General features: G+C 37.3%; 1 protein-coding gene across 10 annotated transcripts in view; it reads right to left on the reverse strand.

The window, feature by feature from the left end:
• Positions 1–26,812, reverse strand: part of BNC2 (basonuclin zinc finger protein 2) — a 355,747-nt gene that overhangs the window by 59,551 nt on the left and 269,384 nt on the right. Inside the window, exon 2 of one of the 10 annotated variants that reach the window (XM_065046178.1) lies at positions 11,067–11,139. The exons of the other annotated variants lie outside the window; for them this stretch is intronic. Coding sequence (XP_064902250.1) covers positions 11,067–11,111 — 45 coding nt within the window. The 5' untranslated portion in view covers positions 11,112–11,139. The remainder of the gene's footprint in view (positions 1–11,066; positions 11,140–26,812) is intronic. 10 annotated transcript variants of the gene reach the window in all.

Consider the following 26,812-nt stretch of genomic DNA (forward strand, 5'->3'; position numbering starts at 1 on the left):
ATAATTTCCATGATTTAGGGTTTGTTGTTTTTGTTTGGCTGAATTTCCCAGGAGCATCTCTTTGCTTCCCAATTAAATTTCAAGCTGTTACACTACGGGTAGTCCTACTGCTCCTGGGGTAAAATTCACCAAAAGTGTGCAGCAACACATCAACTCACATTAGCACAGATGGGGCCATGTGCAACACCTCTTGCTCATTTTGGCTAACTCCCACTGACTGACCTTAGTAAGAGAGAAGTTAGTCATATATCTATTTTTCCATATAAAAGTATACTCACATATACAATCACATACTCATTTTCCTGATAGGTGTTTTTACCACGCTGAACTTCACTCACCTTTGCTCCTGCAAACATGAATAAAAGGTGTGCATACTTGCTCACCATACTGCTACATCTGCAACTGATATGAGATCTAACACACCCAGACTGCAAAGAGCCATGGTTAAAATTTTTTCCCCTCATCTGTCATTTCTCATCCACCTCCCACCAGCCCCCCTTCACCAACTGAAACCAGATGAACAAACTCATGTTTAAGTGTCAGCAGTCCTCTCCTTGAGCTATACTGCTGCAGCAGGAGCAAACACAGTGCAGCACTACTGAGTTTTCAGTCAATAATGGAAATCTTTATCTTTTGGCTTCACTGCAGCCTCTACTCTGCTAGAAAAAATCAAAAGTGATAGATCTTCTTCCCTTCTGACACCCCCTTTCTCTTACATGTTGGACTTGTTTTCTTTGCCCCAAAGACACAGTGTACACATGAGGATACCAGCAAGTTACAGCAGGGGAAGAGAAGAAGCCTGTCTTTCCCTAAAGTATAACTCTTGATTACACTGATAGTATATATTCACATGAAGAGTAACATGAAGGAGATTTTATTTATTTCTATGCATACTTATATTTACTTTTGCTTCCAGGTTTGTAGCCATACTTGCTGCAATTGCTCATTAGACTCCAGGCCTCCTCATGCATTCAGCAGCAAAAGTTTTTTGCATTTTGACCAAAAGGATCCCCAAGGACCTTTGCAAACTTTACTAACTAATATTGTAGACACTGGGTCAAGTATGGCAGTACTTTAGATCCAGAGTAATTGCACTTTAAATTCAGAGTAATTCCACTGACCATGTTGGAAAGTAATTTTGACATAACTTAGCCCTGAAACATGATGGGGAGCCAAATCTGTTTGAATATATATCGGGGGCGTACCACCATGGTGGAGCACAGCGGCTGTGTAACAACACACAGGAGCACTGCTCAACGGTTTCGGAGTGAAAGTGAGGAACACCATGTCCTGCTGAAACTGCAGATGGAACGTAAGGAGGTGGAATGCAATAACCGCAGCTGAAACCCAGCCAGGACACCGCCGTTAACCACCCACGCTCTTGCTAAATGGCCTACAGGGTCTTTACTGACCAAAAGTATGCAGGTCCTCTGTTTTATATCTCATCCCAAAGACATATGCCAGCAGCACAGACCCCTGCACAAGCAACCTGCTGGAGTGCTGGTTCTGGACTCATTTGCAAGGAGTGGTAGGAAAATACTGGATCCCCAACACATGACTCCTTTTGGGGCCTGAACTTCCTCATAGAGCACCCCAATTGCAAAATGCCTTTTCATTTTCCTGGCTCACCGGCCTTAAAATGTATTCGGAAGCAATGCTCTAAAAGATGATGACACTGTCAAATGTCAACTATAAAGAGTCCATGCAAACTGATGATAGAGTTTATTACTGTTTTCAGAAAAGAAACATTAATTTGAACTCTTTCCTGCTCTTCATGAATGTGTATTCACCTCTGCAACTCCAGTAAAGCTATTAGGATGCAAGGGCATTAGTTTTAAGTGTTTCTTCTGATTTTTAAAACATATTGTTTGACTTTTGATAAAATATTCACTTTGTTATGGAATGCTCTTGATTATGGATCAGATAAGAATGTATAATTCACAAGACAGTGGCTTTTTTTTTTTTCTTCCTGAATAACACTGCATAGAGGATTTTTATTTTTAAAACTATGATAGATCAATGTGGGGTTACAGTGTATTTAATCACAGCAGTTTGAGTTTTATTTAATCATAGGAACTACATCAAGCCTCTTTATAATTGGGTGCCTGACAAGTTTTTTCACAGTAAACCTCTGTCAGCACTTGGAGGAAAAGAATCTAAGCACAGCCAGAGCTTGATAGTCTTCTTGCACTTACCAGTTTTACAGTGGTATACCTTCTATGGTGTCAATGATATTTGGTTTGGTTTACAACTGTCAGTGTTGGCAATAAACTGTTAAATGGCAAAATCTGTAACTGGCAATGGCGGAACTCCTGTAACAAGGATACACATCGATTCAGCAGCATTAACAAGATCCGAAGTCATCTTTCGGCAGTTGTCATTATTTAATTATCTAACATTTATTACAAAATACCAATGCTACTTCCCTTTGCCCCTTCTTCCCCAAGAACTGCACAAATTTTCACATGCAAACACTTAGTCCCTTCGTCATTAGTTCTGGTTGAGACTTTCAAAATATTTCTAAAGCCTTTCCTAAACAAGGAGTTAATGCAAGGCGACCACATGCTGCTCACAAAAATCTTTTTAATGAATCCTAAAGGTGAGGCATTTTTCCTCACATTCATCAAATGGTAGAATATCAAGATTTTATAGAGCATATTTTATAGAGAATTCAAATTCCTTAAACAGCTTTGAAATGCACAATGTTGGACCATAAGTACACAGGAATATTTTGATGCTTTTGCTTATCTAAACCTGTGAGATTGGAAAATTCATTGAAATGTCTCTGAAGAAGCTTTGCCACTAACTTGTGGCAAGTAACAGAGTGTTTGCCCTTAGGCAGACATGGCTCCTAGAGGCAATCAACCACCAAGCACACAGTATATGAAGGCAAAAATTTTAGATTGTATGAGCTGCCATGGGGACTTTTCAGCATAGGATGTAAACAGAGACACAAACATGGCAAACCACTGAAATAATTCCAGCTATAAATTAACTTTACAAAACAATTTTGCATGTAGTCGGTAGAAAATACCCAGCATGCATATAACCACAGTAATGACGGATTTTCATACCCACACCAATTTTTACACATATAGTTGCCCATTTTGGCATGCTGTGTAAGAAAATTTGCCTTCGTACTATCTGTCCCTGAAATCACTTGCAGTTTTGCTGTTTAGTGTCAGTGCTGCATAACTCCCTGAGAAGTAAAGTTATGTTTTCTATGGTCTGGCAGTCTTTTAGTATATTTAGTAAGCTCCTTAATCCCCTTTTTCTGAGCCTCAGTTTCACCAGCACTGAAAGAATGAAGCATAATTTTTACGAGAAACATTCACCAAGAACACCAATGAGATGTTGTGTTTGCAACACACACAGCCACAAGAGACACCCAGGCTCTGTTCTGACAAGACCTTCCCCAATGCACAATGTGATAATACAAACAAATCGTGTCAGACATCCTTGCTCCATCTAACCTGAATTGCACCAAAAGCAGGGCAAGATATCTAACAGTCAATTCAAATCAGATTATCAGATGGTCCTTTTCTCACTTTAAATCTAAACTGACTAAAGCTATAATCCTAACTGGAAAATGAAAGTAACAAAAGCTGAGCCTTCCCAGGTCTGTAAGAAAAACTTGCAAAGAAGTCACTAAGAAATTTGCCTAATCAGAGACATTGTAAGGGACTGAGAAGTTGCCCAAGGACAACAACACTGGACTAAAAGTGCCAATAAGTTATACTCATAAACTGGATTTCATTACAGGCTTGGTTTTCTGTACTATATGCTGGGTATACAAATGGCAGCAGAACCAGGAGATTTATTTCCATCTTTAGTATTCATTAGAGGACTATGCATTATTACTTGCAATATATACAACCCAATCTTAATGAGGCTTTTTTCCTTTGATTGTTTAGATAAAAATTTGCAACAAATAACCCAGGTGTGTCATAGGTGTCAACATGATGTAAAAGGGAGGTAGTGTGGTGCACAAGTGACACCAAAAAGGGAAAGGTCACTAGAATATAAAAATGGTATGGTACATGAAGTGAGCTATCTATTAGAGGCGCTGAAATGCAAAAGAAAGTGGAGGAAATTATATTACGGTGTACAAAGTAATAATAACTGTGCCTGCATGTCTTAATACCCTCTTGTCCCAGCAGTCCTGACTTTCTAGGCAGCCCACTTCTCCACATTAACAGTAGTCATTTGGAGAGCAGCAAACGTGCCATTAGAAGCACTTTTACAAGTGTATATTCATCCACCAATTAGCTTAATGTGGCCGCTTTCTGCATATTTTCTATCCAGGCTTGCACAAATCTTATTAATATTTCCCCCTAGCGCTTTGACAGATTACCTTGTCATTATGCATCCTGGAGCCTTTTAAACAATATGGGTAAACTACTGTTTGCGAGGTTAATGACAATTATCCCCTAATTACTGCATAAGTCACTCAGTCCACTTTATCTCATAGGCAGGGTTCTGCTCTGTGTATCTGCCATTGTGTCACTGTAAATGAATCTTGTATAGCTATGTTTATCTGTCGTTGCCTTGTAAATTACACTGACAGAAGAATGAACAAATTACTGTGTGTCATCACTTAAATACGGCTTCTGATTAAAAAAAAGTCCCACAAGCACGGTACTTGAATTTTAGCCTGATCACAATTAGTAAACACATATTGAATGTTTTAGGAGATATATTTAGAAGTGGATGGGACACAATGTAGTGGAAGAAGGCTCTGAAGTGGTAAGCCTAAGGATGGTAAAGCAGAGGAAACACAGAAAGCTGCAGTAGTAGTAATTCCATGATCACCTCCTGAGAACTCTTCTGCTAATTTAACAGTTGATAGATGAGGCGGTGATATTTTCCAAACAATCTCATATTCAGGGCTGTGCCGAATTCCAGAATTTCTGTTGTTTCTGACCACAGCCACATATGATTTTTTTTAAGCTAAAAATCCAAACAGAGGTTGGAACAGAAGTAGTGTCCATTAAACTACACGTAATGCTAATTTCATGGATGCATTTCAGAACAATATAAAAGAGGATTAATAGTTTGGATCGTGTTTGCCCTGACCAGTCATCTTGACTCCAACAGGACCTCACAGTGCACAAGCCAGGGCAGAGTCTGGCAGGCAGCACCTCAGTCAATGTATTGATTAAAAAAACAAATAAAAAATTAAATTAGCACATTGCCTACTGTTTTGCACAGTGCCTGCACTTTGAGTCACCTCCTTGGGGTAATTAGAGTTCAACAGTTGCAGAGGAAAAAATTCAGAGTTCCATTTGCCCTCTGCAGATCGAGGCAGTTCTACCTCAGGAGAGGAAAGTACAACTGGCAAATACCAGTTTCCTGATATATTCAATTTTCTGAAGCAATTTCAGGCCAAAGTAAGAGTATGCTACAGGTAGGACATCACTGAGACCATATATGTCCTGCTTTGATAAAGTTTGTTTGTAATTGACCTTGATACCTTCTTTCACCAAAGAGAGCCTAATGACTTCAACAAGAAGCACATACAGAGTCAGTGCTCAGAGGCAAAATAAGTCTATGGTGAAGAATGTTAAAACAATAACTGCTTTTAAAATAGTGTTTCTTCCTGTATTAGTATTGGAAAAGTAACTGATTGACAACCCTAGGAACCACAGCCCTTTGCAAACAGTACAACAGAGACAGCGCATTTCCCCTCTGTCCTGGGAAAGTCCCTTCTAGAGTCAGAGAAGGCCTTTTATTATTGGTTTTGGATTTCTGGCAATCACATTAACTGCAAAGAGTAATGAGCGTGCTTCTTGTTGCAGTTCAGGCTACAACTTCTATTTCCTCAAGCTCAGTGCAACCACAGCACATGAACTTCCACTCACCACTGGCTTGCGCAGAAACCGAGTCTTCTCATTCTCCCTCAGGCCTGACATTTAACTCTTAGAACAAGGGTATTTCCCTGCTTGCCAGGTAAATGTCTGATCCATGAAGTGGGATGCTTTTTCAGCTACCTGGATGAAACTGCCTGCTGCGCAGCTTGCAGGAAAACCCATGCATAACAATCAACTCTGCATCCTGCAATGAGGTTATGCAGCAATGCATTTTATCAATTTTGCGGACACACTCCATGTACATATATATGATACATTCACAAATTATACATGCATTAATGTGACAATGTTACGTATTTTCATATTTTAAATGTATTTGATTTTGGCTGATATTTTACACATTTCCTCATTCAGCAAACCTTTCCATTTTACACACATCTTAAAACATGTTCAGCACCAGCTTCTGACCAGTGCAGTACAAAAAAATGAAGTTAGGAGGACAACATGCAAATTGGAGCAGAATTAAATGATTCCTGAAAGGTAGCATTTTAAGACTGTTTACGCTGCTGTACAAGAAAAAGGAAATGTCAGAATTCTCCAAAACCTGGTGACTATGTAGTGCAATTCAGCAGGTTATACCAACACTGAAAACCTTTCCACCATAGTATAGCGTACATTTATTTTGTTAGATTACGATAGTGTCATATCCAGAAAGAATGGACAGACTGAGATATAACAAAATTACAGATATTACTGAAAATAACAGTAGTTTGATGGGAATGTGGATAAGGACAGCACCTCTGCCCATGCTCTGACTATAGGTTGGAAGAAAAAGCTGTAGTGAAAAGGTAAGAAAATGTAACAGCCATCACTGCCAGGGAAAACTGAAAAGACTGATCGATTTTGACTAAGCACTACCTCAAGGGGTTTGGTCCCACTAGGATTGATCTTTGTGTCTGTCCTGTGTTCAGTAAATGCAACTTTCAGCAGGGTATCCACTGCAGAAATAAATGGAAGTGCTGCAGTAACCCTCCACCCTCCCTCTTTTCTCCCTCTGCTGAAGGAAAAGTGAAACCAGTGTGGCTGATGGTAAGGTGCTAGGCAACAGATGGTTTAAAATATTCAAGGATACAGAACACTGCTATGGTCATGTACAATATTATTTAGAAAAATTCACTTCTAAATTACTAATATTTCTCTTTGCTATTTGGAGGTTCTTTGGCCTCTGACTTTTGCTAATAGCAGAGAAACTCCTCAAGACAGAGACAAGTGTTATACACTCATTAACAGGTAAGTTTGCAGTCTCACCAAATGAAAGTAAGAATTAATACCTGTTTTCTACACAGGCAAGTATGGGTCCTAAATGCAACATGAACTTTAAAGGGCAGGTAAAAGATGCTGGCTGCTTCTGGGGAAAACTGTGAGACCGGTTTTAGCATAAAATTTTTACAAAAAACCCTGGCAAAACAACAGAATTAAGTTAGATGGAAGCTAATAAAACATATAGGAGAAACATAATTATTCATGCCAGTTAAAATATTTTAAAAAATACCATACACTGCAGTTTTTGCTTTTGCACATTTTGGGTTTCATCAGCTTTCTTTGCACAATCTGTAGAGATACTGATTTACTTGCAGACAAATCTACTCATTACAGAATATTATTTAGGTATTATAATCTTAGGTTTTATTCAGCTTTGTCTGAGATCTTTTATATTTAAATGAAAGTATGTGTCTTTGATAGAAAACTGATTTAAAAAGCTAAGTCATATTTGTATCATCATAGATGGCAAAGGTCAAGGTAAGCAAGAAAACTCTCTAAAATTTAAAATGTACACGGTGTTAATGAGACAGCTCAGTCACAACATTACTTATTAAAGGAAAATCTGAAGAGGAACATGAACATTTACAATTATACCAGAATTATTATTTTTGTGTATCAACTATTCACCATTTCCAGAGGATTTCACAGACTGTGGAGTTTAAGCTACCATTTCCAGCTCTCAACAACAGCACAGGAAGAAAAGGAACACATGAGCAATTCATGTTATGGAACACACTGGAAGATATGATACATATCCACAGTATGGACTGGACAAAAGAATAAGCATGAGAATGCTAAATGTTGGAGATTAACAACAGTCATTTGCTGGCCTAACCCTCTATTTAGGGAAAACTCCCTTTTTCAAAACATAATGGAAGTTCTGTTTAAGTAAATTCTTCAAAGTCAAGCCATGCTGAGGCCTCTGCCACCCCTTTAATTCATTCATCCATCCAGACAAATGGCCTGGTATGGTCTGATGGACATGAGCATCTTGGTTCATGTGCAAAAAAATCTTTATTATTTTTGGTCAGTCTGCAGCTCCAGAATTACTGTTTGAACTACAGGTGCAAATGATCTAAATGCTTGGAAATTCAAACGGAGCTATTGAACTACACTCACTGTCAAAGAAGGACCTAAAAACATCAAACAGAAGTCTCATAAGGAGACATTTGTCACCTGAAAAGAAAATCGATCTTTTTGCATTTTTAGCGGCTTTTAATATTGTAATCTCAGAGAAGGAGGTAGAGATGGGCAACCTCAAGAAACCAAAGCTTTAATCCTAGACTTGCCAGCCACTTTTTTGCATTCTGTGCAAAATGTGGTCCTTCCGCATCTCAGATCCTTGTCTTAAAAATGGACATAGACAATAGTTCCCCTTACATCATGACGATGTAATGAAAAATATGCCACAACTTTGAAAGTCTGAAGTTAGTGGAGCCCTACATATATGTAACCTCAAGTAAGCAGTTTACTGTGAACTTGACCTGCCTTTATGAATATTCAAATGACTCCGTTCTGCAGTAAGGTTTTAAATGAACTGAGCTACAGAAGAACTGAAAAGACAGATTCAGAAATACTCTATCTAGAGAATCACAGTAACATTCACATTCCCTTTTTCAGTAGAGGAGAGTGAGACACAGCTGGAAGGATTCACTCTGTGATATCCGGACACGTAAGCTACAATCAATCAATGAATGCCTTTTCTACTTCATCCTTTCAGAGAACGACCTTTATTACACTACGTTGTGATTGCTTCATTCATGCTTATTATGTTCAGAGCTTCCCAAGTGAAATAATTCTCAAATAAAAATACCAGTCCCACTTCCCCAAATGGACACCAATATACAGTCATTAGATTACTTGTAGTTGCACCAAACTCTGAAGGAAATAACAGTGCTCATATTTACAAGTTTCTTTTGATAACTTTATAAGCCACCCTCTTACCCCAGGGGACAGACCACTTAATACAGAAGAGACTCTTGAATACAAATATTTGTTGCAAAGCAAATAAAATGAATTATTTTCATAAAAAGAGAGCAGTAAGAATAGCTTGGCAAAAAACAAGCAAAAAGTAACTTTTAATGTCTTGGGCACATCTCCAGCTCTTAGAAATGGCATCCAAAGTTGGTCCAAGTGTGGCTGATAAAGCAGGTTTAGAGCTGCCTTTCAACTTTCACTTTTTAATAATAAAAAATCAATATATGGGGGATTACAAGCCTCTTGGTTTTGATTTTGTATATCAAAACCAAAAGATGACAAGGTTATGGTGCTGCATGAAACTCCTCAGGCCACAGCCACGATGATGCAAATATTTTATTCCCTATTTATTTATTGCACTTTATTGAGAGGCTGAAAAAAATTACTAAAATAAAATGAATTATCCTTTTTACCTCTCTCTATATATCTTATGTGGAAATGCGATCCTGAATATGCATTCTAAACCCCAGAAATTTAACAGATTACAGTTCAGATCTTGAATTAATCATGAACGTCTATTTTAAAATAAAACAAGGAATAGTCTGGATAACAACCTGCATAGAAATGTAAATGCTTATATGGGGAAAAATGCCCTGTAAATTACACTATGGAGCTAAGGGAAAGTATCATGGTGTACAAAAGAGAGAACGAAGTGAACATCTTGGGAATCACAGACTGTCTCAGCTGTTCCTCAGTGATGGCAATATCTGAAATGAAACTTTTAAAACAGTTTTGTGAAGGAAGTAAGACTCTTGGTTTCATGGTTCACAGACAGACCAACTGAGCTTGGATCAGCCATGATAATGACACAAAAGGTCCTGTATAGATAGAAGGCCATATTCCTGCAATCCTGAAAAAGGCAAATGGGAAGGAAGACTGCAAGCCAATTTAAATTTTACCCACATAAGACAGTAAGGTCAGACCTCTAGAAGGATCTGTAAAACTCAGAGTAGGTGGAATTATCATGTATAAGTTATTTAAAATATACCTGTATGTTTTGCAGTTTTCTTAGCAAGAAGTGTTTGCTGCCAAGTCATTAGAAATGCAATGTTATAGTTGTTATGTGATCAACTACTGGAATTGTTTTCTACATTTTTTCTTAAGCAAACTACAGAGTAATTAATTCAATTTGGTGGAGGTAAACAGGCAAGGTTACCTATAACATGGTGGTCTCAATCCATATGAGCTTGAAGGAGAGGACCACGCCTCCTAAAAACCATTAATCAAAACAAATTACTATGCAGGATTCGCCGTAGGAACATCACAGCAGTGTGAGCATGTTTAAACAATTACATTGTGGTACACACATAGCAGCAAGGACAGAGCAAACAGCAGCAGCAGTAGGTCAGAACATGCAGTAATGCGGTGGCTTATGCCTGCTTTTTTACTGATCTAAGGGAGTGAAAAACTCCGAATTTACACTCACATGAAGACGGCATTATAGATACTACATGACTTATGAATGACCTTTGACACAAGATGAAGTAAAATTAGTTTAAAACCAGGCTTTGTTCATCCTGTTACACAGTTTTAGGAGGGAAAACAACACAGGGAGATGAAGAATGAAACTGCATTTTCACAACAGCAGGACAGGTGAGGTTTGGAAAGAAGCAGTAAAAACTATGGGTGAAAACTAAGAGAGAGGATAAGGCAATCGCCTACTCCCTCTGCAGCCGTTCACCCACTTGTTTTTCCTATTTTCAACCAGAGTGGTGAGATCTGTGGCATCAGAACACCCACCTATAGTATAACCATCCGTAAGAAAGCACTGGCTGGGCTGATGCCAGAACAATAAAAGCAACATTCACTTAGTATTTTTTAAGCACTTTGTATTGTACAGAGCCCTCTAAGGAAGATTGATTTCTATAAAGCCCCATTTCCACCTCAAGGTACTGATGATGCCATAAACCACAAGAGTTTCTCCACTCAAACCCTGCAGTGGAATTTCAGACTCACCACAAGAAGCCCACGTATCAGCCAGGGCTCATGGAATACAGGCATGTACTGCAAGGCACAGTGTTAGGTCAGCCTGAGGATCGAAGAGCAATAAATGAAGACAACAGTGTCCAGCTTTAATAATATAATGTACACACACACACACACATATCAGGCATTTTGCCTACATTTCCCAGAGAACTCTACCTATTATTTAAAGCTCTTTGATCATCCCCCTTCTACTGCCTAGGTAAAAACTCTACAGTCAAAGATGGCAACACAATTTCCCTTGAAGAATTATAACAAAGTTTCTTGGACTTTATAATAACTGTTTTTTTTTTCTTGATATACAATAGCTTCTTATGGTGCTCTTCTGTCATTTCAGTTACCTGGCTTGGATTTTGTGTTGTGTGTGACTTGACTGGCATCATATTCAAACTCGAACAAGAAAACCCATCCTTCTCTCCTGTGTCATACATGATTTTCAAACAAGATGACACAGACAAAAGAAGGAAGGAAGAGAGAAAGGCAGATAGGATATGTAATGCTCAAGATAAACTTCAGAGAAAATATAAGAGTCACAATCCACTTAATGTATTTCAAAATTATTTAGTATCTGTATGATGTTATCATCAGGAGAACCAATCTCATTTGGAGTCTCAGCACAATGCTTATCACACTTAAAGAGATACCATAGCCAAAGAACTTGCACTGTAATGACTCCTTCCACTACACTGATATATTATACAACATATATAAGCTGCTGGTTTAGTTCTGAAGATATACTTCTCAAAGCCTGTGATGAAGCCTCGGTGACACAGGGCTCAGCAAAAGAACATAAGTGTCCCCTGAACCTCAGGTGTAGCTGCTTGTCAGGGATGCAGATGCTGGTGACATCTGCCTCACCAGGGACTGAGCGCTCCACTGATTCAATAAGGCTACACAAGTGCAACAGGCCTTGATGTCAGTTACATGGTTTTACATACCTACCATGTCAGTGGTTCTCAGCCTCCCTGGGAATTTATTCAGATATAAGTGTATTCAGCTCCGTAACAATGTCTTCTACCTGCCAGAGAGCTAGAAATATTCCCACCTTTTATGAATCTACAGTGCATGACTGCTGGTGTTGTACATGTTGGGAGGGAGAGAAAGACAGAGAAAGCTAGATGGAGAGGAGAAGAGAGAGAAAGGAAAAGAGAGGGGAGAGAGGAAGTAAAATAGGGAGAATAAGAGTGAAAGGGAGAGAAAGAGAAGGAGAGGGAAAGGACACTTTTCCAGAATTCCTGTTTCACCCCCATTTTATAAATTTCTCTAGGAGTAGATCTGCCTACATACCTACAGCACTTGCCCCAAAACTGCGCAGAAACTGAGGGAAGTACAGAGCAATCACTTTCTCTGAACCACACTGCTTAACACATCCATTTCCTTTTCTCTTTTATTTGAAAAAGCTCATATTAAAAATTCAAAATGTCAATCTTGCATATTTGCTATTATTTTAATTTCACTTAGACAATCAGCCAGTGCAACTACTTCCTGATGTAAAACTGCTCATGTGGGTTATGCTTATGCAACTGGAGTCCAAATCAGTTAATTGCTAGGTGTGGATATAAAATACAGACGACAGTTAGGAAAAGGCATGAGTGCTGGAAACATGGAGTTTAGATTTCTGTATATTTCTCACACTGATGCTGGGTATCAATAGAGAAGAATGCAAGTTAAGATTCATTTGGAATAAGCTTAACTAACCAAAATTTTATCTTTCAGCATTAACACTCCATCCAGATGTCCAAATGTTATCAGATGCTGATACAAGGCATCCAAGCACATTGTTTCTGCTATTATTATTCACAATAGACAGATAAATAAAAAACAAGTCCTGCTTTCAAGCAATAGTTGTAAAATATTGTCCTCACACAGTCACCTCAAATAATGAAATAATTAAGAAACACTGCAACTTTTTGCACACATTTTACAAAAATTTTGCAGAAAATCACTCAATACTTACAGTATCTATACAAAGAACTTGATTGTAGTGCAGGAATCTGCACTGCTTATCAAAACAATAAAAATGAAATCCCTTGATACTGGCTGTCATGCACACACACCAAGACCTAGTGTGGAAATAGAGTGGCAACCATAAATGCCACCCAAAATCCTTACCATTAGAAAGGCTATGTGTCAAATGACACAGTAGTTAAAAATTTCACATTTGTAAAAGACAAGGGAAGTAGAAATTTGCCAGTTTGTGGGGATAGAAATGGACAGAAAGGACACGCTGCTTTTCTTACCATTCACTAGTGACTCCACTTAACATATGTATTGGCAATGACAGTGCAACAACTAATAAGACTCTATACGAATGCGCAGAGGAGCTGCAGTTCTCTTTTCTGTAAACTGTAAATGGAAGGAGTTGGGTAGGTCTGCTAGTGACTCAAACTCATACTCATGTACGTGTCTCTAAAATACGGAACATGTGTTTTTGAAAACATATCTAAAGTTTGAACTCAAAGGAATATATTTGTCTGGTGCATATATGATGGTCACCAGTTATATATATATTTGCATGCAAAGCACACCGAATCCTTTCCTCTGCAGTCCAAGCTGACATTGCTTTCAAAGTGACCACTGATATCCATTGTTTCACTGGTGCACACTCGTGAATCAGAAGCACTACTTGCATTTTGTGCATATGTCAACAGAAAACAAGAACAGAGTTGTACATATATGCTTGTTGAAAATTCCTCCAACTTTTTTCCTTTTTTTTTTTTTCTCTGCAAGCCCTAGGACAGATCTGTATCTTCTGAGTCAAAATGGTGAAAAGGTTTGGCCCTAAAGATAAGTGCTACTAGTGAGAGATCTTACCCAGGCTTGGTATTTTTTTTTTTTGTTGTCTTTCATGGGGAGAATTATGACATGTGGTAGGCAGAAAATAATTTTACTCTTACTGTTTCACTTAAATACTCCAAAACCAGTTGATAAATGAATTGCAGAATTATGAAGTGTTGAAGAATTTTATATATGAGGGTGTATTGTTTTACAAGGTGTTTGTTCTAACAATCACATTTTTTTATTAAATAGTAAATACTTACAAAACCTCAAAATAAATTCTTGTGATCTAGATGAACTGGATGAAATTTCCTCCCCTGGCATTTATTTATTTATTTATTAAATTAATAACTTGCTTGTTAAGCATGATGTTTCTTTTATTTCAAGTAAGACAAGCAAGATAAAATTTCTCCACAAGTACAAGAAAAGCCTTCAAGCAACATGTTAAACACTGCGTATTTAATTTAAAACAATGGATCTTGCCTTTTGTTCTGCACCTTGATTAACTGTTAGATGTATGCAAACTGAAAAGTTTCAGATAATAGAAATGTAAGTGACTTAAGGCATAAGTGAACCTTGCGCTGTCTCGATGGGTATTATTTCTGGGGTAAACCAGTTCAGTTGTATTCACTGAGGCTACCCATGTGTGTAAATACATACTGGATCAGACCTTCCCAGTTCCTCACTATTGAGTATTTCTTCTGCTATTTGTTCGAACATGAATTTCACTAAACATGGCTAAACAAACTTATTTTCTTCCTATGGATAAAACAAGTTAATGAGAATACCTACACATGATATTTGGAGATCAGTCAACCTACAAGCAGTTGGTCCCTTGCTGTAACTAGGATTAGTTTCAAGTATCTGTTTTTTTCCTGGTAATTTACTAATTGTGATGCAAAAGAAATAAAACATCCTACAGAACCAGTAACAAGAAATGGTATCAAACAAAATCTGTCATTTATGCGGTGAATGTTAGGGGGATATCCTGCATGTAGTTCTCTGTGCAGACATAATACACAATTATATTTAGTATAGCATCTTGCTGCACAGACTTATATCCTAGTGTTACACTGATATTGTAAATAACAGTAAAGGGAGAAATTAAGAGGCACAGGTGAAAGGAATGTTCTCAGCTGAGACCTGAAAAGAAATAGAGATGCCAACAAAGCATAGACTGTATCTAGGAGCACAAGCTGGAGAGGAAAAAGAGCGTGTGTGAGCCATGACAAGCAGCCTATGGTGGGAGATAGTGGAAGTCAGCTGCTGATGAGCTGAGCCAGCAGAGAAAGGGCTAAGGATACAGTGGTCACATTTTGCCACCACACATAAAAACGTGCAATCTCTTATAGCAGACAAGAAACATGTTTGAGCATCCAAGGCCAGAATTTGGCTCTTTCCTCTGCTTCATGCTGGTACAAATTGTGAACAATACTGTCATCTTCAAAGGAGTTCAAACAATATTTTTTCCAGTATCCCTGGACTTAAAACCTCACTTTTGCGGATCAATCTGGATGAAAAAAAAGCGTGTTTTGTTGTTGTTTTGGTTTGTTTTGGTTTATGAAAAAACATCTATTAAGTCTGTGGCAAATTCTGAAGAGAATGTTAAATGGACAACAAGGGAAGTTTGGTCAAAATGGCTGCAGTTTTCCTATGCATATATAACAATATAAAAGCAATGCTACATGCTGGAACAGGCTGGTAGAATGAACATGACTGAGAAGGTTCCTGCCCTTAAGTTATAATCCTGTAAAAGGTAACTTTTCAAGTACAGTCAGTGTAAGAATCACTTTGTCTCACAAAATTGTCACAGATTCTCCCTAAAATTACCTATATCAGGCAAGTAGAAATTCAAATTCTTAAATGAAATGGAAACTAACAGAGGGTTAATTAAGAAGATACAGAGAAGGCTTTCCTAGGTTTAAGAGGTTTTTTATTATGATGTTTAATACCACACCCTTCTTAGCTCATAGACAGCAACACTTTAGAAAGAAATTTCAAGTTATTTCAAGGCTCACAATATGTTGCTATGGTGCATGCTGCCGAAGAGAATAAGCTAATGGGCTCTCTCTTTAATGTGATTAGAGCTATTATTGACATAATGCCAGGAAGACACAAACCCATTAGCATTACACTACAGCTCACTTCAGTCACTACTCAGATTTAGCATTTGATCCACAATTTTAATTTTGCTCTGCTCTATTCAGGGCTGCATTACACAAAATGCATAATTAAAAGCTGCTGTGAATCTCTCTACTTCTCAAATTAAAAACATAGCAAACATTTGTAGTTCTAATCCACTAGAAATTAATAAATCAAACATCGTCTTTTATCCTCATTCTTCATTGCAATTCAGGATGCATATTGGGAATATTTTACCATACAACAGAGAAACCTACACTAAGAGCCAATGCTCGAAAGAAAAGAACAGTCTCTAAAGCCTGTCCTGTACTGCAGTGAGAACCTGGAGAACAGCAGAATACTGATAACCTTATGATTCCAGAAGTTGTACCCAAAGCTGTTTCTCAATGCCACCTCCCTATAAATCCTTTATTTTCCTTTATTAGCTTTTTTGTAAAGTAAAACTATGAGTGGTTTCAATTTTGCAAAATCATGCCTATTTTGAGTTTAGATTCTGCAAACAAAACACAGAAGTAGTCAAGATCCTAAACAACTGTACTAATTGTTTCATGCTGCAGATCAGCCCAATGATCATAGCTCATCATTTCCCCTTAACATATGGATAGGTTCTCTAACAAGACTTAAGGCATGCTGCACCTACCTTCCACAGTCTGCCAGTGCCTCCCAATCTCAATTTCAAATTGTTTCATGATAAATGACGCAGCCTAAACTAAACAGTTAGGAAGTCAGAAGCATTCATCCCAGGTTGCTAGAATTGTATGCCAAGTGAAACGGCATTCACACTTTGCTTCCTCCTATATTTTTACCAAGATCTTTGCATGAACAGTAGACATGCGTATATTTCTGTAAGATATCTTTCATTTTTACTGTAAAGTTAAATGTAGCAGTGCAGGGGGCAGCAGAAGAAATTTTTAAAATTTCATTCCTCCTGTGGAAAAAAAAATTAAACAGAAAATGCGAATTGCATTAACTTTTTTATCCTTTTTTTTTTTTTTTTTAAACATGGTGTAAAATGGCTTCAGTAAAAACATGGTTCAGGCATGACAATATATTGTATATGTCTTGATAATAATTTTTAGCATTGACTCAAAAGTTCACTTGTATGATACAGTAGAAAGAAGTTGAATCCTAGCGCTTAAGATTCAAATTACACATTGCAAAACGTGCACATGTATAAAGACAAGCACCAGAAGTACAAGCAAGTACCAGCATCTGGAATTTATATAGACAGTAAAAATCTAATTCAATAGCAAATAACTAGGAATCCAAAATTAAGGCTAAAACTATGCATTTTAACTATTATTTGGTGTTCAGAATTGTTTCAATACTTATGACTGCTCAATTACTTAAGCAATGCAATTGCTGATGGTACAGCTATAATTCTAAAGACAGTTAAAACCTGTATACTAAGTAACAGGACTGTTTTTAAACAAAGCAAAATCTGAAGACTGAAGCAGGTCTTAAAATATGAGATCTACTAAACATCTAGATTATTTGCTTAAACTGCAGCTTATCTCTCGTTTTTCAGCAATGGGAGCCTGAAAAGACACTGATCTAATGGTACGAGAAATACAGCGTCTTGATCATCTTGTTATCTTGTAGATCAGAAATAAAGATCATTCTGCCTCACTCCTCACAAGCATCACAACTGTGGAGTCCATTATTCTTCTAAAATAACGGCTTGGTTTAGATTTCATTATTCCACTGTAGTTAAAATCTCTCGTGATTGAAAATGTCTTTACTGAAATATTTTTCTCTAGCACATTAATGTACTTTATGCTATTGCTCAAGGATATGATCCAAGATGTTTTAAGGTTGACAGTTGGGTTGGCTGGTTGGTTGTTTTAAAGAGAGTTAGATCACAGTTTTTGCCTGTCTTCATCATTCCTTTCAAAGTTCTACTAAATCAAATCACAAACAATTTTTTCTTAAAATACTGCTCAAAAGATTACAGAACAAACATATGAATCTAAGATTACAACACAAAGATTTTTTAAATGAAAAATTTGTAACAAGATGTATAATTAATTCAAATATGTATCAGGAAGCTAAAGAAAGCAATCCTTTAAGATATAGCCTATCAATATTTACATACAGTTAGCTTTTAAATCTCTAAGAAGAGTTGTTAAGCAATGGCTACATGCTTTGCTAAAGATTTTACTAAATAATGACATGCTAAAAACATTTGGGGACAAATTTGATCTTAATGAAGCCAGTGGAAACAACTGCATACCCTCAGACTTGCCTTGGATTAGCACAGAAGAACAAGCTTGAACCTGAGCCCTTCCCAAGGCCAAGCCTAAATGCGCACTTTTCTAATATGTGCATAAACCATGTATACCCTTTTCTCCTGGGTGAGAGAGATTGTGGTGGTTTGGCCTGAGTCAACTACTAGACAACAAATACAGCAATTTTGCATGAGCCAAAGTAGGAAGAAAAAGTCCTTCTGGGCCTGTGCCAAGAAGGGTTCAATGTCAGGCAATCTTTGTGCTTTCACGTGTTGTTGGGCCACCAAACAAAGTAGGTACAGCTTCAAAGCTTTTGTTTTCCTAATGCTATGCACAAGTGCTAGAAGACTTTTCCTACTAACTCCCAGTTTACAGAAATGTTTCCATGCAAAAGGTCTCCATATACTACTTTATTTTCACTGAATTTAAAAACCAAAATTTTCTATACTTTAATCAACAAAAATCCAATCTGATTAGATTAATATCTCTTATTATTCAAAAGCACTCAAATTTCTTCAAATTTTCAGTTCATATTAATTCTGGGAAAATATTAGTATTTTCAAACTATCACAATTTATTTTTTCTAGACTTAAAAGGGACTGACCTAGGTTTCATACTGCAATTTTGATTGCAATATTCCCTATGAAGAGACTGCTCGGCTTCATAAATATAAAAATCTTCTGATGTTTGAAGTCCTTATTGAAAATTCAAAAGGAAGTAATTTCCTCTACAAGGACACATGGTAGCGTGTCCTCCTATGCTCCTTGTCCAAGTTGTACTGACAGTTGTGTGCAAATAATGAAGTACAAGGATGTATGCCAAATGTATTTACCCTTTCTCTGATAACAATCTTTACCATCATTACAGTCCATTTCCTTACCAGTATTGAATTAATGGGTTTGGATATATCTTCTGCCAAATGTATCATACAAAACCAGTTAGGAATTCTTAAAGGATCAAAAGCATCTTCTGGTCCCAGTGAGTCTGTACCCACTGGCTGGCAATATGGCTAATAAACATTTTAAAAGTAAAGCAATGAAAAGTAAAAATGAGTGTGATCCCTCGAATGAAATACTGCTGTCAGTAAAGCAAACAAGAGAGATTTATTTCAAAATCATGTTCCACCTCAGATTCACAACATACCTAGTCGTCTTGTTTAACCTCTCTCAGTGAACCAGATTAGCTTAAATCAGGTCTAGTCCAGAGCACCTCTCGACACTGTGACTGTGTGTGAAGAAGAGGTTGTGTGGAGGGATCTGCAGTGCCTGAGCTATGGACACAACTGCATCTAGTGCTATAGGAAAGGCAAATAAAAAGTCAGTCAGCTCAACTCTTACTGAGACAAAAATTCTCGAGTTTTCATACAGGCAAAGAATAACTGCCATGTTGATAAAGTGAATAGCAATGCAGACAAATAATAGTTTAACTAACGAGAGATAAGTACAACTCACTAGTGTAATAACCTTCCTATACTGCACCCCAGGATCTTTGACTGCAACGGACTAATTGCAGGTCAAACGGAATCCTAGAAATGTCTCATAAGATTAAGTATAAATATAATAGCAATACCGTAATTTATAAACTTTTTGTTCCTTGTTCCTTTCCTTATTTGTAATGCAGTTGTATCTTTGCTTCTTCACACTTCTCCAGCTGTGTCTTGGCCACTACTCCCCTCTATCAAGCAGAACAACTGACCACATCTTTCTACACAAAATGAGAAACTCTGAAGTAGCCAGGATAGACACAAAAATGTGGTAAAACCAATCAAAATTATGTACTCATTCATAAAATGGAGGGCCACCACAGCACCTGACTGCATTATGGGGTGCTTCCTTTCAGCTTCTGTTGACACCGATTTCCTTACAGAGACGCATGGCCTGCATTTTGTTTAAGACACTAAAATTCTGCAAGCCATGGGAACTACTAAGTGTGAGGTGCATCTCACTTGTAGACACATAAATATAAGTTGTTACTGATATATATTAGTTCAAGGGAGAAATTAATCAGAGTGGAAACATGTGGAAGATAAAAAGGAAAACACCCAAACTTGGAACACTCAGGCAGCCTAAACTGCTGTCTTTTTTTCTGGATAGTCTATTACTTAATCTCTGATTTTATCCTTCAGTGAACACAGAATGTTCTGCCTGAAAACATATTTTAATACAATTTATAAATAAAAGGACTGTTAGATGTAGTAAGTGTAGATCATCTGTACAGGTGCTTTTTAGCTGAGGAAAGCACAACACCTAAATTAGCCACATGGATGCTGGTGGACTGTACCAGAACATATAATAAGGACAAAAGCATGGTTTCAGATCACCAAAATGATCATATTCTGTATTACAATAAATAGGCTTTTGCAATAAGAGAAAAGAGCTTGTAAGTTAGTGTAAAGGACAAGAAACACCATTTCCAGAATACTGACAGCTACTGGCTGAGCTAAGCAGGACAAAACTGAGGGCACAGACAGACACAGAAGGTTAGTTTCATTCCACTATAAGGAAACTAAAAGCATGATATCCTAATACTAGTAGTGAGTGTGTGTGTATGTTTATACATCCTCATATGCTAGAAGAACTCATCTTACTACAGTGGATGAAGTGTGAAAGACTTTCAACTCTTCTGACACCCCCTCTGTTAAAGCAAAGCCATGTAATTAATTGTTTTTCTGTTTGGAAAAAAAATTAAGGTGAAATTACTCATGGTGTTCAGTGACGAGAAAAGTGAATTAAAAAATCCTCCAGCATGTGCTAAGGGCATTTTTCCATGTTCAGACTCACAGAGGACAGTCACAATGAGTACATGAATGTTTGGTGACAGCGAAGGTTAGCAGTAAGGGAAAGTTCAGACTAACCAGAGGTAAAACTTAGTGGAATCAGACCTTGGGTAAGACTCCATATCATTTGTACTCAGCTGGACAGAAGCCAATGAAATAGCAATGCAGAATCTGTCTGATGAGAATGAGACCCAAAGCATGGGCAGGTACCAAGTATGGCATGCACAGCCATACTGAAAATTTATCTGTGATGTCCTGCAATATCTGCTGCTGCTGTGCTTCAGCTCTGAGATTCTCCTTTAAAAAGATGGTGCCAGTAATACTGAATTAGGCCAGGTTGCTGGATCGTGTTTATGATGAACACAAGAAAAAGACCCCTAGCTTTAAAGTAACACTAGCTCTCTACTGCAGCAGAAACAAACAAAAAGGCTTTATAATAAGGCAATCAAAACCCACAGTCAACATGTGAAAATAAGAAAGTCCAGTACTGTCACCACCATATATTTGCTAAAAGCTACATTATTTTAAACTTGTAGCTGTGTGGACACTGTCCACACTACACAAAATAGCCAGTCTGCATTCAGCTTTCTTAACTCTTCCAGACAGAATTGCCCTGTTGAGATAATGCCAACAACTTGGATAAAATTTTACATGAATGAATGATTATCTATTACTATCAAATGCAAGAAAACCAGGGAAAATCAAATCCATAATAGCCAATGAAGATTCCAACAGCTCTTTACTCACAATATTAATTTCTTGTACTTATTCAAACGAATTTATAACATCATATATGAAAATAAACTTACCGAAATACTTACTTTTAATATATGTAAGTAGTCCTGCACTGCCTGTTTATTTGCATCCCTGTGAGCATAGGCATGCCCAAATTCTGAGCTTGGGCCTCTGAATGTTACCACAATTTAAAAATAAATATTAAACCCACAAATAGCTAGGAAAAAATCTACAGTAAGTTTTACAATTAAAATCTGTTGCCAATTAGCTTTGAGGGACACTAACAAAAAAGCTACAGAAAAGAAACTTCAAAAATGTTTTTAAAACCACAAAAACAGTTAATATAATAAGCAGGAAAAAGTGTATTTATTGTATTGGAAGCAAATGGTCAGTCAATTGTAAGCAAGTTATAGTAGTTCTGGTTTTCAGTAGGCTTGCAATGTATCATATGTGGGTCAAAGCAACATGTTTGTCTACTTGCTCTCATTCTAGAAACACTAAAAAGGTCAGAAATACCAACCTGAAAAGAAGTGAAAATGTTTGCCATTATAATGCAACTATAATAAATTATTGCAGTAACACCACCACCACCAAATCACAAAATATTAGTTTTAGTTCTTTCCTTTTGTGTAGGTGACTGATGGTGTGTCAGTGTACATGTGTATACCTACATATTTTGCAGTCTCTACATCTTCACTCCTCCGCTCAATCAGCCAGGTATCGAGATATGAAATTTAAGTGGCTGTGAAACCCTAGTTTGTGGTCAGACTATAGGATTTGCTACTTCTTTTATTGTTTGGACATTAAAACAAAACAAAACAAACAAACAAACAAAAACAACAACAACAACAAACAAACAAACAGACAAAAACATGATGAGAAAGAACAAAGTAAAATATTTACTGCTGGCTGTTAAACTACATCCTTCAAGTTAAAGCTAATGTGCCTTCCAATATGGGAACATTACCAAGGGGTCAGCATTACAGCATTAAAATTTTAGAAACCAGGACTCTCAGGAGCAGTCCATGGTCTTACAAGCAAAGGAACACAAATAGAGTGATGGAGCCACTGAACCACAAACAGTAGTTTTTAAGTGAAAAGTCATGCAAAGGTACAAGGGCCTCAGGTCTCTGGTGTAACAGGTACATCTATGTCTGCCTATCAGCTCACTCAAGTGCTATTAAAGGCCGACCGATCCATCTGAGTGGGCCCATTTGCTCCTTGCAGGTACAAATGGCTATTTGCTGTACATATGCGATTACACACTCACTTCCTTTGCCCTATGCTAACAGCATGTAAAACAAAAAAGTGCCATTTTATGTACACAAAGGCACTTATCTGGGGCCCTTGGGCTCTGAATACAAAGCACTCTGGATAGATTGATGGTACTGCGGTGGGGACAAACAGGAAATGGACAACTGTGTATTTCCCAGGTTAATAGCGTAATGATTCTTTATTACTAAAAATCTTGTGCTCTTCACCACCTTTTGCTACTGATTCTTCCATAGCAGAAAGATGCTATAATGGAAAGCAGCCAGCTTCTATTCAGGCAAAGGATACCAAGAAAGTAAAAAGTGCTGGGGAGGGATTCTGGACTTTTCTCCTAGTTGCTGTTATCTTATTTCCCTGCAGCTTCTGTTATTGCTGACTTAAATCTACCAATGTTCGACATTTTGTTGTTGTTGTTGTTCTTAGCTTAGGGTACAATACATGAAACCTTTCTAGCAAAGGCTGGATTCTATGCAGAGTTTCCAGTTCCTTAAAAAAATACACTTAAATGTAATTAGCAAAAGCTTAGGTGACATATACACTGGATGGAGTATTTCATCCATGAACCTCCAGAGACTCATGCCTGAATTGCATGCACCATAGCAGGTGCATTGCATTTTACTGCTTGTATCAGCTAAGATCCCTGGTGAAAACTACAGGAAAGCAATTCATTAAAAAAAAAAATCACCAAAAATCCCCTCACACACAATAATGCTTTCCTTCCTGCTTATCTCCTGCAAACACATAGTATTTTTCTCTTCAGAAAATTAATCTACATAGAAGAACACCAGGCCCATTAAGAGTGTCACTCCACATAAAGAGTATGACTTGTGCAAAGATTCAGGCTACACTTCTTAAAGAGTAACACATTCACAGACCTTGCTACACAGATGGAATTTTTTTTCATCCTCCCTCAAATGCATTTGTTACTTAAATGAAATATCAGTGTGAAAATACTCTTAGATATATCTGCACATCCTTGCCGTAAACACCAACGGCACCCCTCCACCAGGCAGTACTAATAAGACTAGCAACATAAGCTCATAATCTGCACTTTTTATTGTCCCCTGGTGACTCACACTCCAAACACTCAGGTAGTTCTCAGCATTTTGAAATTTGGCTTTGTGTTAAATTTTGAACAATATCTGCCATTTTACACCTCAGAACTCAGAGAAGGCAGCACAGTAGTTGGCGTACAGATGTGACAGAATGTTTTTATTCCAGAAAAAAGCTCCCTGTTTTTGACACACTGGAAAATGTACAGCCAGAGAATGCTTGAGGCGAAGATGCCACACCAGCCTTACATCTGTCTGCTTTCATTTGTCTACAACTGTGCTTATAGATAAAACAAGCCTTCCAGATGTCATCACAAGCAGTGTTCATATGCTGACTTCACTGAGATGCTATTGTTCGCTGCCAGCATAACAGAGTTGTAAAACTAAAATATTTAAACTCTGTGCTACTCAACACAACTTTGAATGTCACACAGGATCTTATTTCAGGATTAATTAATGTATACCCCAATAAAATAATCATGTGTTAAAAAACAGAGCTAGCTGGCATATACAGTATGCTGGTTTTTTTCAGTTTTCCTTTTTTTTTTTTTTTTCTCAAAGACATTGTTTGCATCCCAGGAAATACAGTGGAGCTAAAGCAACTGCACATAAGGGAACAAAACGTGTATGTTTCAACAGAATGGATGGCTCTATCTATACAGTATGTGGTAACATTTTGTCTATTGCATGTATTTTAAACTGTCCTGATTTTGTGAAAGAAGGACTGTTACTGAAAACTAGCAGATAAATTTTAGAGGAGTATCATCTTGGTCTACAGCGCTTGTCATTTAATTTTTATGGCAGCCAGTGGCAAATAAGCAACATTATTCCAGAATTCATGGTTTTCCTATATCATGCCTTGTGAACATGGCAGTATCATTAATTACTTGCAATTGCAAAATTGTGAAATGGGTGACCATTCTGCTACAGAACTTCTGGTCAACTATTCTTACTTAAGTTAAAACAGTACTAATTAGAAATCAGCAGGTTAAGTTCCTCTAGATGTTTGTGTAGTAGAAAAGAAACAGACATTTTCCCCCCAAAATAATTCTGATCTCTGGTCCAGAGTCTTTAAACTACTGTTTCTGTTGAGTAATTTAAAGATAACCAGAGACGGCAAACTTTTACCCCTGATAATATCTCAGTTTCACTTTCAGACATTTTTTGCTATTAATGAAATTATAATCTAGGAATTTTTAAAAGTTTCATTTGTGATTTTTGTGAAAATTATCCTACTGGACCATCATATGCAGTATTCCTATCATGCCATATTGAAAATGTTCACTTATCTCTATGATGAGAGGTTTAATATCTGAAAGTTTTGAGTTATTAACTCTCAGAGAAGTATGGTACATTTGCAGGGAACCACATGAATTTTGTAAGCTCCTGACAGCAAATTGCTTTGGAATACACTTAATTTCTAAAGAGTAACAAAGCACAGACTATGGAAACTCAAAGACCCACATAACTGCTGGTATGTCCTACTCCTTGTTTCTGAGAAAGTCTACATAAACATCTTACTTTTACAGGATTTGTGGTATAATTGTAATGAGTTCATAGTGGCCAATGCATAGGTTGGAATGGCAAGAGGACTGTAAAGGTTGACTGACTGTAAAGCTTGAAGAAGTCTTCTCAAAATTTCTGACAGCCTTTGCTCAAATTGGAAGAGATTGCATATGCAACTTGGTAAAAATCCACAGAGCTCCCCTAACTTTCAGCTCCCCTAACTTATATCAGACAAATAATTTTTGCTCCAGGAATTTAAATACTCTTCCAAGAGACCTTAAGAAACCTGTATGCTCAATGGTTCACATACTGTAATGTGAAATCAAGGAATGTGCATGTTCATTTGATAAAGCTACCAGGGTTTTCAAAGCTGAGAGAAACAACGGTGTTACTTTCCTAGTAAAACAGTGTTGTACATTCTCACTTGACCTGCTGAAGGGCAAATGCAGCCACATGGCTTATCACTCATTGCAATTATCATTATATTTACTTATTTCCTATTTTTTTTCTTTCTTAAAATAGTAGTTTTGTCAAACAGTAGAAAGCAATTGAGAACTCACTAGTTTCTATCAACAAAAACCTAAAGGAAGATATTGATAAAATCTAATTTGTGACAACAAAATTAGGGCATGAAACTTTGTATTTACATCAGTACTGTTAAAAGCTTGTGGTCGTAACACTACAAGTCAAGACTTCCAAGTGAATCTAAATACAACTATTTGATGGTGACGGCACTAAGACTCACTGTTAGGATACAGATCCCCATGTGTATTGCAGACCTTTCCACTCCAGTTCACTCATCCTCTAACAGTGAGAAACATCTTGCTACTTGTCATCCATGTGTACTTCAAAGGAACCCAGAGCATGTAGCCTTCATTTCATCATGAACTGCAGAGCTGATTCACTTTACTATCTTCTATTTCATTTAATTGCTGCACAAAATACAAATCATGGTTCATACAGCAAGTCATCAAATAGCTTCCAGAAATTTCAGTCATTTCCAACTCCAAAGTTTCCTAAATTGGTAATTGTTATTTCATAGAAATAAAACATTAATTTTCTTGTGTATATAGGCATGCACACACATTTACATACAGGAGTCAGAGGAAAGGCTATCTGTAAATACTCTGTGATTGCCTTCACCTTTTCTTGTCATGGCTAGGTCTTATTTGAAAATACTGTATAACACTTCCTCTACACTTCAGGGTAAAATCTTTATCATTACCAAGG

The sequence above is a fragment of the Columba livia genome, chromosome Z, assembly GCF_036013475.1.
Source record: "Columba livia isolate bColLiv1 breed racing homer chromosome Z, bColLiv1.pat.W.v2, whole genome shotgun sequence".
Taxonomy (NCBI): domain Eukaryota; kingdom Metazoa; phylum Chordata; class Aves; order Columbiformes; family Columbidae; genus Columba; species Columba livia.